The sequence below is a fragment of the Mytilus trossulus genome, chromosome 9, assembly GCF_036588685.1.
Source record: "Mytilus trossulus isolate FHL-02 chromosome 9, PNRI_Mtr1.1.1.hap1, whole genome shotgun sequence".
Taxonomy (NCBI): domain Eukaryota; kingdom Metazoa; phylum Mollusca; class Bivalvia; order Mytilida; family Mytilidae; genus Mytilus; species Mytilus trossulus.
In genome coordinates, this window is record NC_086381.1 from 78,308,967 (window position 1) to 78,328,897 (window position 19,931).

Consider the following 19,931-nt stretch of genomic DNA (forward strand, 5'->3'; position numbering starts at 1 on the left):
AGCAACCACTTGAATTACGAACCATCAAGAGAAATGTGCCGATGATTCTTTTAAACGTTCAGGTAGCATACATTCACTGTACACGTGGAATCGGATCAAACGTCCTCATTTGGATCAACCGACTTGACATTGTTCACAGACAAACGAACAACTAAATTGTGTTTTTGTATAGCTGAATATATACTATAGTATATTACGTTATTAGTTTTTTTCATTGTTTACTTCCGTACAGTACAGTAGCCTATTATTTAACATCCACTTTATTTGAACTTTGTCGGATATTTTCCTCATTGGCAACATACCACATCTCCTTAATATATATATTTTAGAAGTCTAATAACTTATACTTTATTGCATTATAGCCAGAAACAACCCAGCTTGAATATTCGGTAATATACATTCTATACAACGGTTTTTGTTCTTAATAAATATGGTCTTCTCTCTGTCTTCAAATATCATATATGTTGTATCGTATTGTGGAACGACCATTTAACTTCTATGGAAAAAGGGGGGGGGGGATAATGTTTTCTGTAAAAAAATACACGTATTCTGATCCTCAATTTGATAAAAAAAAAAAAATATAATGCACAAGGAGATGACAAACAAATTATTCTGAATACCTATTAAATAGTGTTTAATTTGAAAAAAAAGTCATCTGGTTGATCGCGTCGAAAAACTTAATGTTTGTGCTTTGCTAGAAAAACATTTTCTGACTGATAACAAAACCACCATAACCCCCTCTTGGATTTTAATGGTTGCTCCCTAATGGATTCCCTTGCAGTCGATTACACTATAGCTACTTCGGGCCAAACTAATTGAAAGTAGTACTGTTTTTGGAAGTGTTAACCTACGCATTGTTCCTTTTCGTGCATATGCGTAGTAAAATAAATTATCAAATGAATGTCATATATATATATATATGTTTTGTTGAAATTCCGGTACAGGTTTACGAATCGGTTAATACCGTAAAATGACGAAGTTTGCCGATTATTAATTATGTAAACATGCAACTTCCTAAAATATGTGAAAGTATTTTAATTATGTTGTTGACACTTATACATGCTAATTAGTCACTTAAACTGACGTATTTTTATTGCATCCTAACTAGTGTATTTGTGTCATTTTAACGTACATCATTATTAACTGACACAGTATACATGTATATGTGAAGATTTAGGTCATATTTACCAGTGTTAATGGTCATCTCACTTGGTTATAATGTGTATAGGACTGTATAGTCGCTTAGAAGTATTGTTTTTTTTTGTTTTTGTTTTTTTATCATTTTTCATTTAACGAAAGGTACAACAAAAAAATGAATTGGTGCGGGATTTTCTCGCTGTATTGAAGACCCATTGGTGGACATCGACTGTTTTCTGGTCTTTGGTCGGGTTGTTGTCACTTTGACACATTCCCCATTTCCATTCTTAAGTGTATTAGATCCCATTTTGAGGTTTCCAATATGTATGATATAGATTCGGGATATGGAGATTGAACTGCACATTGCTAGAAAACAACGAAATATAGTTAATTATAAAAATAAATATTTGAAAAAACATTAATTATTTTTTTTTAATCTGCTACCCGAATCCTAATCTTGCAGTCCGTCAACAGTTGATTCGTAATAAGTATCTATTGCGGGGCTATGTTTTTTTTTCTGGACAAATTTTTTTTTTCGCCTACGGCGATAAACAATCTATTTTTTTTCGCGACAAGTTGAAAACATTTTTTTCTTTCAATTTTAGCATTACATATAGTGGCAGCTGAGGGTGAAACAAACATTTTTTTTCTCTCAGAATCAAAAACATTTTTTTTTTCTCCAAAAAACTGGAAACAAACTTTTTTTTCCTAAAAAAAACCATGAAACACTTAGTTCTGAGACACCAAGTCTCTAAAACACCTAGTCCTGAAATGACTAGTCTCTGAAGCACCTAGTTCCTGAGACAACTAGTTTTGAAGCACCTAGTCTCCGGAGCACCTAAGTCACCAGATTATTACAAGCTATCTGTTCGAGAAACCGCGACCATTCCCGAGAGAAATTACAGTTTCGGAACAACGCGGTAGCTTGCAATAAATGTAAACCTTAGTCTCCGAAGCACAAAAGTCAACAGACTATTACAAACCACCTGTTCGAGGGACTGCGACCATTCCCGAGGGAAATTACAGTATCAGAATAACCCGGTAGCTTGCAACAATCGTAAAGACTTTAAAAACCGCTACCTTCAAAACCACAACGCTTTGAGCTCAACTAGGTTACAAACTTCTGAATTTTAACTTCTTTATTTGCTGATAACAAATGAGCGAACTTACACAATGAATCGGTGTCTTTATAAACCAAGAGCGCGGACCTCGAAGAGAGCATCATAGCAACAATTAACGCGTCTCATAACAACCTAGGATAAAAGAATGATTTTATATGTATTTATTGTTAACGCATTGCTCAAATGGATAATTTATTATAGATTACAGTTCAACGATGAATTAAAAATTTTGTCTTATGTCTAAACTGATTTTTTTGTTACAATAAGTCCTTTGTAGACGAAACGCGCGACCGGCGAAATTAATGGTAATCCTGGTACCGTTGATAATTATTTACACCACTGGGTTGATGCCACTTTTGGGGTACGTTTCGTACCCGAGGTTATCACCAGTCTAGTAGTCAGCACGTCGGTGTTGACATGAATATCTATTAGTTGGCCATTTAATGCTCTTGATACTAAGTTTTGAAGACTTGATCACTTTGATAGGCCGCTAGTCAAAATACGACACATGATGATAGTCGGTAAAATAAAATAACTCTCACCACATATGGAATTTACTGACCCCATATATATCGTATTAGGTCACTAACACACCATGTAACCAATGATAGAGTGACATATTTGGTTGTTATTCTCTCTCCCGATGTATAAGAAAAATACGTTTATATTTCTATCAAAGACTGAAAACCCTATAAAAATAATATCTTAACTCCGAGTATTATAACGTATCAACACATATTTAAGTCTTACATACGTATCCATTATACCTATAGGATACACTAACCACTGTCCAATTGTAATGTTCATCCAGTTGTGAAACACATTTAGTTCACAGGGAAGTATGAGTTATATTTCTTGTATTATAAATTTAATTGACTATTAACAGTTGATCAAAGCTTTAATTTTTTTTATATCCTTTTGAACTGACAAGTTTGCCAAATCTTTCGAAAAATTGTGGCACATTAATAATGCTCTCCAACTCTATTATTTACTCGGACTTCATATAGAATATGCTGCGATTCCTTCTCAACTAATGTTGACAAATTTTTCGTCTAGCATATAAATTTATAAAAATATTAAGAACATAGAGATGTCTAAACAAGACACTTCAAACCTATTTGTCAAATATTACTTTACTTGAAACAAAGGTGAGTTTTTGTTTGACAGGACAACGTCACCAGTATTGCACATTCTGATTTAGCAGTATTAGGGCTGATTTGTTCTTAATAACTCAATAAATGATTCAGCAGAATATACTAAAAGTGCATGCGGTTTTGTAAAAAAATATTATTTCATTACTAGTATTCAAATCCAAGACCTGTATATTTCTAACTTTTGTTGTTCTTTTGTAAATCACAAACAAACTGTGGGTGATTTCAGGTGCTTTGGAAGAGTAAGCGGGTCCCTCTCCACGTGTCGTTTTACTCATGATATTACAAACCCGGTAAATAGTCTAATTTGGTAGGTCACATTCGTGAAAAAGGAATGGGATTATATAGTTACAAAATAAGGAACTTATTCAACATCATCTTTGAACATGGTCAAACGTATATTCACTACGGGTAAACCGACTCGTGATGGTGTCCATAAAATTTACGAAAGGATGGTTTCAACTTCATCATTCATAACTCTTGATTTAATAGTTCCTTGTTAGCAGCAACCTCTCATCAAGAAAACACGATATGACATACCCGCCTGGACTAGCAGAGACTGGTTGAATGTTGCTACATAGAAATCAAAATTAAACCTTAAGGAAGCTGAAATCATCTCTTTGTTCATCAAGTTTGTTTTCAATCGTCCCTAATTTTCAATATTGGATTGAATATACATATGGTTAAAAATGGGTGGGAAAACATATCTTGACAGTTGATTTTTTTTTCATATGCAGTATTAAATACGTAAAATATTTGCAGGTATCTTAAGTCACCAAAGTTTTTTGTATGAAATCAGTTTCTATTGATTTCGATGTATCAAATGTTTATGACAGTTTCTTATTGTGAAAACAATAGTATCACGATGAAATTGTATGACAAATGATTTAACCTATTCTGGATTATCAGTAATTTTGTATCCGTGACTCTCAGGTCTTACGAAATGTGCAAATATTTTAAAGTGCAACACTTATGAATTGACCAGGATAATGTGATGGCGGTTGCAACCACATTTTACCTGTACCAATCTTTTCGATGTTTTAAATTCGAATATTTTATGATTTGAGACACATGGTTGCAGCAGTCTGTGAAATACCCGTGACAAACCTTTTACGGCGTGTAAACAGCATACCACGGGCTGGTGAAGGTGGAATACCATTAAATCATTGTTTATCCCATCCAGTAGCAACACAAATGTGATGATTTTAAAAAAGAATATTAGGGCTCAAGGAATATATCACCTTAGCTGTATCTGGAATTTTTGGTCCTCTTGAACTGTCTTTAGCCTTTAACATATGCTCATTCGAGTGTCATTGGTGAATCTTTATTAACGAACCGCGTGTCTGGCGGAAAATAATAATACTTGTATCTATGATGAGTTTATTTAAATGGTTACTACAGCTTGTACACAAATTTTAGTTTAATGTACAGAAGTGATTGGTTCCGTTTTTCTAGTATCACATATTTTGTGGGTTATATTACCGGTCATTCCATTGAAATTTATATGCAACTTGAGGTTTCTGTTCCTTATTTTGTTGTTACATTTTTGTATCTCAATTCAAAGAATACAATCGACTTTTGCATCTGATCAAATGCGTTAATTGTTTCTCTCAGCACTTACATGTGTATGTGTGTATGCCATGAAAAAAAAATTCAATAAATATATTCATGCTATATTGAGTAAAAAGTACATGCTATATACATACAAGTCTATCGTGTACTAGATTACAATCATAAGTGTCATCATATGTTAAAACAAAGAAAGAGCATACCATGAGAGATAATTATTTTAATGTATACAATTTATAATCGAAAATCAAAGTTGAGTTTCTGTTTTTTGTGCGTCTGGTGCGTCTGGTACTTCTGTTAATTCTGCACCTTGAATAAAATTGAAATCAGTGGCAGGTATAAACTATTATGCTGCTTTTGTGGTTTTCATATTTTGTAACTTGAGAATTCAAAAAGGAAACTATTTAATCATATAGCAAAATCAAAAGCTCAAACATCACACGAATGTATAACAACTGTCGAATTGAAGACGAAGTGGTTACAAAATTTTCGAAGTAAACTTGTCAAATAGTCAAATTAATGCAATGTGTCCTTATTGAAAAGTAATCCTATTTTTAAATGTTTTTTTTTTTGTTTTGTTAAAAAAAACTAACAAGTGCATAAAGAAGTCATTACGATTATACATGTGCATGTGCATATCATTCAAATGGAAGGATAGACAAACACTGCAGACGTATGTCATGCATGTTTTGCTCATCTATAGATCAAGATTAATTAACGAGTTTGAGCATACTTAGGGCACATGTGTCTGATACATTTGTTTGGTTTCTGTTAAATTTAATCCGACTTCGTATGAACACAGAATGATTTACAGGTTATAGTATTGACTTTTGTATAAGTATTTAAAAAAGTTATCCTTGACGATGTTTGTCGTGTGATTGCTGTTTATTTACCGTATCGTATCCATTTAGATGCACCAAAGCCCAAAAACATCAAATTAAAATCTTCAACAGTTTCATGTGTCATTTTTTCCAATGTTATGGATATCACATGGCAAACAAAAAAATGCAAAAAACAAATAAATTCATTTGTCTAAAATTTCTCCGTTATCTGCATTCAATACAATGACGTCAATCTCGTTTGGTCAATTCTTTAGGCACTTGCACAACGTATGTCTTCTTTGACTGTCCGAGACGTTAGAATACTAAATAAATGGCATGTGTTTTAGCTGATTTTAGTCTGTGATGCATTTTTCTATTATTAATTTATTTTGTCTTTACACTAGCTTTCACTAACTGCATGTCCTCTCAAATCATTATTTTTTTGTTAATTGGCGCCTGATGATACAATTGTAATGGTTTCGTTATTTAGGTTGACTTATATAGGATTATTATATCTCGTCTTTCTATTTCTAAAAAGTAAAATCACAAAAATACTGAATTCCGAGGAAAATTAAAAACGGAAAGTCCCTAATCAAATGGCAAAATCAAAATTTCAAGCACATCAAACAACTGTCATATTCCTGACTTAATACAGGCATTTTTAAATGTAGAAAGTGGTGGATTGAACCTAGGTGTTTAGCGCTATACCTGTCACATGTATGATAGTCGTTTCAAATGCCATTATGTTTACAACGATGCGTGAACAAAACAGACAGAATAGGTAAAATTGTAAAAACAGCAGTCATAAATGTGTCACAATCAAAAATAAAAAACAAAAAATATTTAGCAAAGAAGCACGAATAGCATCTATCAAATTTAACAATCACATTCAACTTGCTTTATTTTTTAAGAGCTAACAGTTGGTAACATGTGGGTTTCGAGGTGGAATATAACTAGTTAAAGGGGCACTAGCTACGAGATGTATACGAAAATAAAAATTTATTATATGTTTTGCTCAATTATGAAAAAAAGGAAATAGTGAAATAATAATTCGCATTTATCAGCCAGTATGGTTCAATTTTGTCAAAATATGCTGAAAACATTGATTATGAATTATTCACTTACAGGTGAATAATTCGGTCAAATTAGATCCGTATTCATGTGAACTTCAATTTAACCTCTTAACTTCAGATGAATGACACGTGAATTGTATGTGTAAAGTTATCTAAAGGAAACAAATGTCAACATTATTTGATTGACTTATTCGATCAACAAAATATCATTCTTATACAGGTAAAAACGATGATAAACATTTATTTTTCATCTATAATAATAAATTAAGTAGACCTAGAATAATCCAACAGCACGAGTTTGCTAAATCTATTTATGTCTTTATTTATGTTCAAATCGATTATATGGTCAATAGATAACATTAGAGGCCAACTCGATAAATAATTAGGCTACGTTTGTGTTATGCCCGTGCCTGGTTAATTGTTTATTTTAGACTTTTAACAGTTTGAATAAATGTTTTACATTGTTATAAATCAAATATGAGAATTTGAAGAAAAAAAATCGGTCAACATGAATATGTCTTGACTATTGCCATATCTGTTTTCTATTGAAATCACAATGCTGCCAAATTAACTTACTTTTTTCATTCTTTTCCTTTTTGTGTGGCAATAATGGCGCTAAGAAAATATGAAAACTACATTACAGATTGTAAAAGTGATAATGATAATCATTAAAAAACAAAACAGAGAAAAAGCTACCAATTAGGTATTAACCATTTTAACCGCACATCATATGTTAAAGTAATAAACCAACCAACCAATCAATCAATCAATCAATCAATACGTATGGCAGTTTATTTATGACAGTATATTTAAAACATTATGGAAGGAAAAAACTCTCAATCATTCAAGAAGAATTGAGTTTTAATAATGTTCTTACATCTCTTCTGAAAAAAAAATCTACATGTACTCTTACACTTCAAGTCCAAACGACCTCATAATAAGCAGGGCATACATGTACTTAAAGTAAAAAAAAAAAACGTGGTGCAGCTACCTCTCAAGAATTTTCCTAGAGAAAAGATGCCGTAAAAATCGCTTGCGTCCGTAAATCTCAGTGAAATCCTACAATAAAATGACCTCACTTTTCAAAAATCATTTTGAAAAAAAGTGGTGACACAAATATTTTCAAACTGAGAAGTTATCAACTTGAAAAAAAACAATATCAATGCAATGCCTATTTTCGAAATATCATAACTTTTTACAGAATAACAAAATCACTTGTAGAAATCTTCGTTCTTCATCTGCATTCTTTTAACGTTGTCACGTACGCCATCACAAGTTGGGTACCGTTGTGGAATTTCTGTTTCAGGGATGACATCGGGTGTGTTCCAATTGTGGTAACCATTCCTATTTTACTCGATTGTTACCTTTTTATAAAACTTTTCACCAGTTTTAGTGCTTCCTTTAGCACGATATGTATACCATTCAAGAGCACATGACAAACCCCTAGTTATTAGTGAGATTAATGTTGATCAGTCTTTATTCGGCTATGACATTGTCACTTTGTTTTTGACTTCTTAGTTTGGATATCCTTTTGGCATCTTTCGCCGCCTTGTTAATCATGTATCTTATTGTAATATTAATACGTGACTTGTAAGAACTACATACAGGACCAGGAAGAAGGAACACATAAATATTGTTAAAAAATCTATACATTTGTTAAATCTTCGTTTGCGGAAAAACAATGAAAACGAATGCATTCCGAGGAAGGGAACAAGTTCTACATATTGTGTTTCATTAGGTTATTTCTTAAGTCTACGTGTGGAAAATAATTTAAATGTCATCTGTCGATTTCATAACATTTTCAAATAATGTGAAATACGAAATCAGAGATTGTCTATTTCATAATGCATATGCCTATACGACACACCAAACTTTTGAAACAATAATCATCCGTATACAGTAATCAGATTGTTTATCCACTCATTTGGAGAACTTTAGGTCTGTAATAAATGACTTAGGGTTAGTTATGTATGTGGCATTATTTTCTTTTTGTTATTGAGGCATACTCCAATGATGCGTAATTCCTATTCCTATTTTAATCTTTTTTGCCGTGAACATTCCATACAGTTATTGATTCATATCGTCACTGGGCTTCCAAAATGTTGTAAATTACAATTTTTTCAAGAAATCAGAGATTGTCTATTTCATACAGGCTTTGAAAAATTTGACAAAATACATACTTTCAAAATGTTGTATGTGAACCTGATCATTTTTGTAAATAGCTGTGAAATAAAACGTTGACATTTCTGGATTATCCAAGAACTTAAATTATTTTCACAGAAATAAAGAAATTTACAATTATTTTTTTCCCAAAGCCATTCTACAACGATTTTCAAGTTTTCATACAACATTTTGGAAGCAAACTTTACAACCAACTGACATTGTCACCTTTGTAATATGTCTTATTTCACAAATTTTGATTGGTCTAACTGTATGCTTTTTTGTTATTTTAAAGATTTCCTCCCGCCCAGACCATTGGTGTCAAAAAGTATTTTTAGTAAAAAAAGTCATATACGACATTTTAGAAGCCCAGCGACGATATAGATTATTAACTATGTAAAATTCATAAAACTGATCTTTAGGAGAAGAGGATGATTTAGACCGATTCTTCGTAGAATATACACTAGCAATGCATTTACAATAAAGGAAAATCAACCATATCACAAAAAATAGTCTATTCAAGGTTTGTTTTTATTTGTATGTTGCATTCACACTAAACTTTGTCTTGCAAGTATTATCAAATATTGCTGGATATAACGTATACTTTGACAACGTGCAAAAAATACAACAAGGGTGATGGTTGTGATGGAGTGAAGTAACTACTTGCTTGGTGGATAACTTTCTATATGTTCTGAAGTATGCTTCAATATGGAGAAGCATACTATTTCGTATCTAATCTTTCGAAATCACATGATAGTCAGATTCATGTTGGTCAGTCTTTGTTCGGCTATGACATTGTCAGTTTGTTTTCGACTTCTAAGTTAGGATATAATTTTGGCATTTGTTGCCTCCTTTTAAATCATGTGTCTTGTTGCAATGTTAACAAGTGACTTTTAAGCACTTCATAGTGGACCAGGAAGAAGGAACACATACATATTGTTAAAAAAACTTTACATTTGTTATATATTTGTCTGCAGTATGAACAAATAATACGATTGTAAACCGGGGAAGGGAACAGTTTCTATATTTTGTGTTTAATTGGAATATTTATTAAGTCTACGTTTGGAAATTGATTTAAATGTCATGTTTCGATTTCATGACATTTTGAGATAAATGTGGAAAACGAATGCAGAGATTGTCGATTTCATAATGCCTATACTCCCCTACAAGTTTTTGAAAACAATAATCATCCGTATACAGTAATCGTATTGTTCAGCCACTCATTTGAGGTATTTTCTGTCTGTCTTAAATGTCTTAGGGTTAGTTTTGTATGTGTCATTGTTTTTGCATCCTCCAAATAAAAGTAGTTACTAGTCCTTTTTTAATCTGTTTTGTCGTTAACATTCCGTACAGTGTTGATGAAACTGATACTTAGTAGAATACAAACTAGCAAAGCAATTACAAAATTCATATAAATCAATTGCTTTTGAAAAGCAATTGTAAGCGGTCTGTTCCCCCTTTGAAACATGATTGATTTGGGGGAGGGAAGGATTGTTTGTTTGTTTGTTTGTTTGTTAGTGTATGGACTATATTATTGTATTACCGGAGACGTTTTATGTTTAGTTTGGAAAGTTTTTATTTTATTGTAGGTCCAGCGCGCGCTCCAGATTGAGGAGACATCACGTGACGCTGGTTTATAATAACGAAAACTTTTTTATTTCTTTTCAGGCGGGGACGTAGAACAGACAACATGTATAGAGACGGAATGTACACAATGTATTTCTTTTGTCATTGTAGGAAATTGTCATTTTTGATCAAAGTTCACCAGCAGTGCATGATTTGGATTTAATTGATCCGGTGTAACTTTAAAACACATTTAAGGATTATTTTCTGATAATATACATTTTTCAGCACCTGTTTGTAACATATATAGATTAGTATTTCAATCTAGGAGAGGTCATTTTATTGTAGGATTTCACTGAGATTTACGGACGCAAGCGATTTTTACGGCATCTTTTCTCTAGGAAAATTCTTGAGAGGTAGCTGCACCACGTTTTTTTTTTTTACTTTAAGTACATGTATGCCCTGCTTATTATGAGGTCGTTTGGACTTGAAGTGTAAGAGTACATGTAGATTTTTTTTTCAGAAGAGATGTAAGAACATTATTAAAACTCAATTCTTCTTGAATGATTGAGAGTTTTTTCCTTCCATAATGTTTTAAATATACTGTCATAAATAAACTGCCATACGTATTGATTGATTGATTGATTGATTGGTTGGTTGGTTTATTACTTTAACACTTGGGATAGGGTCTCTTGAAACAAGCGGAAAAAAACAAACGAGACCTTGGACCCCGTATTAAACACACAAGACGGAATCATGCATGCAATGATTGATTAGTTGATTGATTGATTGATTGATTGATTGATTGATTGATTGGTTTGTTTGTTGGTTGGTTGGTTGGTTAAACACGTTGGAAAGGGTCAATTGAAACAGCGAAAAAAAAACATAAAAGATCTTTGACCCTTTCTTAAACACATGAGACGGAAACATGCATGCACTGATTGATTGATTGATTGATTGGTTGGTTGGTTGGTTGGTTGGTTGGTTGGTTGGCATTCAAACACATAAAACTCTTCAAGTAGTGCCAATATTTCAAAACCTTTGTACATGACCTTGACCTTTGACCTTGTGAACTTGTAAAACCAATACAGTCGAAAAGTAACAAAGTTGCCCCTTGAGGTACCAAACATTTTTCACTATGTAAATTTTCTGTATTTATAACCATTTTAACGTTATAGGGAAATCAAAGACCAATTAAATTTTTAAAATACGACCTTGACCTTTGACCTTGACCTAATTATCATTTTTTTTAGACCAAGGATCTAAAATTAAAAGACCCTAGGTCTCTATCATTTATGGTTTTCCAGTTTAAAATACATTTTAAAATTAAAATTTCAAAAACAAAAGGGGAAATAAATCTCATATGGATTCTCTAAACGGCTTCGGTCAAAATAAAACAGAACATTCTGAGGATGTAACGCGCCATTTGGAAAAATAAATTTGTCAGTTTCTTATACGGTTGTGAAGATTAAGCGATAACAAGAAAAACAGTGTTCGGGGAGATAACTCTTATATGGGAAAGTATTCGGTTTAGCAGGGTTAGTTTCAACACCGCATAAAATGTTCGATATTATATTTCATTTATCTAAGCGACATGTTGCGAAACAAAAAAACAGCGTAGGGAAAAAAAGTTGGCGGAAGAAAAAAAATAATAATCAGAACAAATCCAATACATGTAGGTCTTTCCACAGAAAAGTGGAAAGACCTAATTATCAGAACAAAAACAATAGGTCTTTCACCTGAAAGGTTGAAAGACCTAATAAAGAAAAATCAACCAGAACACAAAAAAATAGGCTATACAAGGTTTGTTTTTATTTGTCTGTTGCATTCACACTAAAAATTTCTCATGAAAGTAGTATACAATATTGCTTGTAATAACTTATGCTTTAACAATATGCAAAAATTACAACAAGAAAAAATTACAACAAGCAAAAATTACAACAAGTGTGATGGTTGTTACGTCGTTAACAAACTACTTGCTTGGTGGATAACTTTCTATGCGTTCTTAAGTAGAACTTTTGGTTGCACGTGGGCTTCAATGTAGAATAGCCTCATATTCCTATTTAATCTTTCGAAATCATAATGCTGTCAAATATACTTACCTTTATACATGTCATTCGCAAACACGTTTCCTATAAAAAATACAAAGAAGATATGAACGCTACATCATAAATTGAAATAGTTATAATGAAAGCCATTAAATAAAACATAAATAGAAAAAAAAATATAAGATAAAAACCACAGCATATCGGCCATCTCTTCTGAAATATCAATAAATAAAAAGTGGTGACAAAAATATATTTAAACTGAAATGTTATCAACAAATAAGAAATATACACTATCAACGATCAGGTGATCTTTTGAGATTTTATAAAATGGCGTTGTCAGTTTATTTTTTATCGATGAGTTTGACTGTCCCTCTGGTATCTTTCGCCCCGTTTTCATAACTTTCCGGACATACCCACTGTTCACGTTTTTGTTTAATTTGCAGTGCCATTGTCACTTTGTTCAAGACTTATAAGTTATGATTTAATTTGAGTATCTTTAGCGTCTTTTTAAATCATGTGTCTCAACACAATATACATATGTCACTTGTCAGAGCATTATAGAATTTGGAACCGGCAAGAAAAACAAATAAAAATGTATAAAAAAAACATCATGAGTAAACAATGACGCTAGTCCTTTGATTGTGTGTATGACTACTACAGAAGTTTAAATATAGCTGGTATAAACGGGAGTGATATCGGGATGAAGTCTACGTCGGAACATTTAAACCACCAATATCATAGACCTTGAATTTAAAAATATACCTGATCTAAAAGAATATTTTGGTCTTAATAATATGTATCAAAATTCTTTAGAATTACCAATTTTAGTATCGGTATAAGATACACTAGTTATAATCTGAATTAGGTGTATCATGACAGATATAAAAGACTCACTGTATCTTTTATATATGCAGATTCCTAACACACACAGAATTGTTAAAACTGAAATACTGATTCCTGCTATGGTATACCACGATATTTCCTTCGGTGAAAGTAAGTCTGTAAAACATAGCTTCAAATAAGATTTAAGATTGCACATTGGCTGGTAAATAAAAGGCCATTATAAAATACCTTACAATCAGTTGGTATTCAATTCTAATTTGAAGAGAACGACATTCCTAAAATAGTGTTAATTAACATTTCAAATTTTCCATTTGAACTATTGAAACAACAAAGGAATACATTGCACTCACGGACAAACAAATTCTGGGATTTAAACAGGTAACATATACACAGTTGGTTAGAATATAACGTTAACAAGGAAAAAATGCAATATTGAAATAATGTGTGTTATGAGTGACATAGAAACAACTCTTAATCAAAGTCACAACTTGCGAAAGGAAAATCTTTATAGGTAAAATATCATTGGCACACACATTTTTAAGGTTTAGTTCATCGATCCTGACTTTATCATCTACATGTAATTCAAATATATGAGGCGGACAAATTAGATCGAGTGATCACTTTATGATATTATATGAGGGGAAAACTTTACTTTCTTGATTATAAAGTCCATAATTGATACCAGTTTCAAATGTATTTTTATGACTACCATGCATGTGCAATCATAAATAATTATTTATGTCCCATTTCGACTTTGCATGACCCAAAAATTTGAAGTACAGAACAATTTCTGAAAAAAATCTAATACAGAATTAAATTAGATACTGTTATCTTACCCTCAGTTTGTTCTCTTTTGTGTTGTCCTGAAAAATACCATGTTAGTTATGTATTTACACAAATAGAAAAAAAACCTGAGCTTAAATCATATATTCCTACCAACGATATTTATCAGAACAACTGACACTTTATTTATTTTATTAAATATGTTCAGAATTATTCTCCTTATTTTCATTTACATTAAAAGTGCTCAAATTAGAAATGTTCCCGTTTAAATGGTTTTACACTAGTCTAGTAATTTTGGGGCTTTTTATCTTGTTGATCGGTGTGAGCCAAGATTCCGTGTTGAAGTGCCGTACATTGACCTATAATGGTGTACTTTTATATCTATCAAACATTACCTTTAATATTCTGTATGATGCAATACGTCAAAATATTGAGTTTTGTTACAATCAGGTCGACATTATGTTATAAGTATGACCAGGGTTTCCCCTGGGTCAATTATTTTTTTCGCCACCTCTTTCGCTAAAACAATATATTTTTCGCCACTTTATTATTTTTTTCGCCAAGTAACACAATATATTTTTCTTTTTAAATTTTCCTTTTTTTTCAGCCCCCCCCCCCCCCCCCTAAATAAGAAATGGTTTTACAACAGAACGAAGCATCTTATCACTTGAAATTGATCCCTCATGTAAGGTGTAGTCATTACATTGAAGGGTTACTCTCATGCCTCTCATGCCAACCTTTTGAATATATTTCTTCATAACGACAGTTTTCTTTTCTAGACCATCGTAAATAAGTAAAACTATATGCTTGAAATACGTGTGTCACTGAAACGACTTTGGAGAACCCACTCAAATCAATGATCTATATGAAAGTTAAATGATAAAGTTTTAAATCAGAGATCTTTTTTGCTTTTGAACATTTCCCGTCATAACAACGATTTTCTTTTCTGGACTATCATTAAAAGAAGGACAGGCAGCATAAAAATTTTGCTTCAAACACGTGCGTCGCAAAGTGGTTAATAGTTCCCTTTTGTGACATGTGACAGAAGCCATTTAATCATATCATTTTGTCATATTATAACAATCAACACCTTTATTAATTAGTCCTTTGATGTCGATAGCTATGAGTGCAATCAGCTGATTGTTGATTTTCTGTCAAAATCTTAACGAGTTCAAGGTGAATTCCGAGTATTGTCTGATTGGTAAAGTCAGAGAAACCCGAAAAAAGTAAATAAACAAGATGGCTGAAAATAAATCGTTTTATATATTTCTTTCGCCAAATTCTTTCGCCAAGGACGAATTTTAATCGCCACAATTATTATTTTTTTCGCAATTTGCGAAAATGGCGACCGCCAGCGGAAACCCTGAGTATGACTATAATATTTATTCTGTCTTTTCGAAATCACCTTACACATTAGGTTTCTTTTTTCATGTTTTTAATATCCCTGTCCACGTGCACCACATTTTGAAGGTTCTTTCTCAATTAAAACACCATTAATATCAATCCAAAATATCTAGAATCCATTTATTTAGGCCACTTTAATATGAAATATACAGATCGAAACCTTAGTTTTAAAGCAGGACATGATTTTACATTTAATTATAATCATTATTCTTTATTTACTGCTCGTCGTATGGATGACACACTTTGTTTTTGTTACATAGTTTTTGGTTATAGAAGACCAAAATATTTGTGTGAATACATTTCTATAGATTGCTCAGTAAATATGAAATTGAAAGTATATGGTATTATTGCCAATAAGACATATCTCTACAAGAGACATAATGATACCGAATTCCAACTAAACTCACCGTACGGCATTCCACAATAGGCAAAGCCATACCGCATATTCAAATCTTAAAGGCCCCAAAAGAAAAAGAAAATGTAAGTTCAAATAAGAAATCTGTATTGTTGTACAGTACTTGTTATCTATGTACCGATGTCATGCATTGGTTCCATGAAAATAAAGATATATCAAGCCTTTTTGTATAATATTCATCATATACTCGTAACAAGCTTGATCAATACATGTATGCATCGTTTTTAGCTCACCTGGACCGAAGGGCCAAGTGAGATTTTCCCATCACTTGGCGTCCGGCGTCCGTCGTCGTCGTCCTGCGTCCGGCGTCCGTCGTCGTCGTCCTGCGTCCGGCGTCCGGCGTCGTCGTCCGTCGTCGTTATCTTTTACAAAAATCTTCTCCTCTGAAACCACTGGGCCATAATAAACCAAATTTGGCCACAATCATCATCTGGGTATCTAGATTAAAAAATGTGTGGCGTTACCCGGTCAAATAACCAAGATGGCTGCCACGGCTAAAAATAAAACATAGGGGTAAAATGCAGTTTTTGGCTTATAACTCAAAAACCAAAGCATTTAGAGCAAATCTGACAAGGGGTATAATTGTTTATCAGGTCAAGATCTATCTGCCCTGAAATTTTCAGATGAATCGGAAAACCCGTTGTTGGGGTGCTGCCCCTGAATTGGTAATTTTAAGGAAATTTTGCTGTTTTTGGTTATTATCTTGAATATTATTATAGATAGAGATAAACTGTAAACAGCAATAATGTTCAGCAAAGTAAGATTTACAAACAAGTCAACATGACCGAATGGTCAGTTGATTCCTTTAGGAGTTATTGCCCTTTATAGTCAATTTTTAACCATTTTTCGTAAATTTTAGTTATCTTTTACAAAAATCTTCTCCTCTGAAACTACTGGACCAAAATAATCCAAACTCGACAACAATCATCTTTGGGGTATCTTGTTTAAAAATGTGTTGCGTGAGCCGGTCAACTAACCAAGATGGCCGCCACAGCTAAAAATAGAACATAGGGGTAAAATGCAGTTTTTGGCTTATAACTCAAAAACCAAAGCATTTAGAGCAAATCTGACAAGGGGTATAATTGTTTATCAGGTCAAGATCTATCTGCCCTGAAATTTTCAGATGAATCGGACAACCCGTTGTTGGGTTGCTGCCCCTGAATTGGTAATTTTAAGGAAATTTTGCTGTTTTTGGTTATTATCTTGAATATTAGTATAGATAGAGATAAACTGTAAACAGCAATAATGTTCAGCAAAGTAAGATTTACAAATAAGTCAACATGACCGAAATGGTCAATTGACCACCTAAGCAGTTAATGTCCTTAAAGTCAATTTTTAACAATTTTCATTAATTTTTATTAACATTTCCACTGATACTACTGGGCCAAGTTCATTATAGATAGAGATAATTGTAAGCAGCAAGACTGTTTAGTAAAGTAAGATTTACAAGCACATCACCATCACCAAAACACAATTTTGTCATCAATCCATCTGCTTCCTTTGTTTAATATTCACATATACCAAGGTGAGCGACACAGGCTCTTTAGAGCCTCTAGTTTTATGTAGACAACTTTCACAAACATATTACAATGGAGCAGTTTGTTTTAAAAAGTATATATGAAAAATTAAATAAATAATACCTTCTAATATTGGAATGTTGATTTCAAGATCTGCTTCATACATATCTCTTCCATATCCGTGCAGACATGACCAGTTACCATTTATTCTTTGATCGGTTATTTCTCTGATTGTAACCACAGTTTCATTTGTGTGAATGTTTTGTCGTACAGTTGTATTTTTATTACCTGATATGCATAACGGAGACGGGAAAGGAAGACTACAGAATGCAACTTCCTTTCCGAAATTGTTGTGGATAGAAACTGGCAGATGGAGTTTATCAATCTTACAAGTTAGATTTAAGATGTCTGGTTCAATTGTACAACTAAGGCACATTTTTATTGAACAGGATGGTAACGAAATATTTTCTACAATAGAGAACAGAAAAATTCCCACAATATAGTCATGAAATAATTCCCACAATAGATACAGCATGAAATAATTCCCACAATAGAGACATGAAATTAATTTCTACAATATATACAGCATAAAATAATTTCCACAATAGATACAGCATAACATAATTTCCACAATAGATACAGCATAAAACAGTTTCCACAATAGATACAGCATAAAATAATTTCCACAATAGATACAACATAAAATAGTTCCCACAATAGAGACAACATGAAATAACTCCTACAATAGATACAACATCAAATAATTCCCACTGTAGATACATCATAAAATAGTTCCCACAATAGAAACAACTTAAAATAATTCCCACAGTAGATACAGCATAAAATAATTCCCACAATAGATACAGCATAAAATAGTTACCGCAATAGAGACAACATGAAATAACTCCTACAATAGATACAACATAAAATAATTCCCACAATAGATACATCATAAAATAGTTCCCACAATAGAGACAACTTAAAATAATTCCCACAATAGATACAGCATACAATAGTTCCCGCAATAGAGACAACATGAAATAACTCCCACAATAAATACAACTTAAAATAATTCCCACAGTAGATACAGCTTAAAAAAGTTCCCGCAATAGAGACAACATGAAATAACTCCTACAATACATGTAGATACAACTTAAAATAATTCCCACAATAGATACAGCATAAAATAGTTCCCGCAATAGAAACAACATAAACTAATTCCCACAAAAGATACAGCATAAAACAGTTCCTACAATAGATACAACATAAAATAATTCCCACAATAGATACAGCATAACATAGTTCCCGCAATAGATACAACATAAAATACTTCCCACAGTAGATACAACATAAAATAATTCCCACAATAGATACAGCATAAAATACTTCCCGCAATAGATACAACATAAAATAATTCCCACAATAGATACAGCATAAAACAGTTCCTACAATAGATACAACATAAAATAATTCCCACAATAGATACAACATTAAATAGTTCCCGCAATAGATACAACATGAAATAATTTCCACAGTAGATACAGCATAAAATAATTCCCACAATAGATACAGCATAAAATAGTTCCCACAATAGAAACAACATGAAATAACTCCTACAATAGATACAGCATAAAAAAAATCCGACAATAGATACAGCATAAAACAGTTCCCACAATAGAGAAAACTAGAAATAATTCCCACAATAGATTCAGCATCAAAAAGTTCCCGCAATAGAGACAACATGAAATAATTCCCATAATAGATACAGCATAAAATAATTCCCACAATAGATATAGCATAAAATAGTTCCCACGATAGGGACAACATGAAATAATTCCCACAATAGATGCAACATGAAATGATTCCAACAATAGAGACAACTTGAGATCATTTCTACAATTGAGACAACATGCACAAATTCCCACAATAGAGACAGCATGCACAAATTCACACAAAAGAGATAACACGAAATAATGCCTAAAATAGAGATAACTCTAAATGTGTTTTTCTGTTTTATTGAATATATATTTTTTAATACTGTCATATATTTAATCGACGTGCAAATGTTCATTATTGCGAGTAAAAACTGTTTTTATACAGTTTGAAATAATTAGGTCCACTTACTAATGACTTAATAACTATATTATAGGGTCAATTATCTCAAGATATGCTAAAGACTAAATTTACCTATGCCTTGGATAAGACAATCCTTAGTTTTTCGAAAAAATAATTTTTTTGGCAAATAGTAAATTTATTAAAATGACAATTCAATTGATATGCATGTCAACACAGATGTGCTGATTATTGGGATGGTGATAAATGTTGC

General features: G+C 32.3%; 1 protein-coding gene across 1 annotated transcript; it reads right to left on the bottom strand.

Moving 5' to 3' along the window:
• Window positions 1-14,287: 14,287 nt before the first annotated feature.
• LOC134684959 (uncharacterized) lies at window positions 14,288-18,069 on the bottom strand. Its single transcript, XM_063544282.1, has 2 exons — window positions 17,729-18,069; window positions 14,288-14,349 (listed from the first exon to the last, which is right to left on the bottom strand). The coding sequence occupies exons 1-2, from the start codon at window positions 18,039-18,041 to the stop codon at window positions 14,288-14,290; spliced, it is 375 nt and encodes a 124-aa protein (XP_063400352.1). The 5' UTR covers window positions 18,042-18,069.
• Window positions 18,070-19,931: the final 1,862 nt, after the last annotated feature.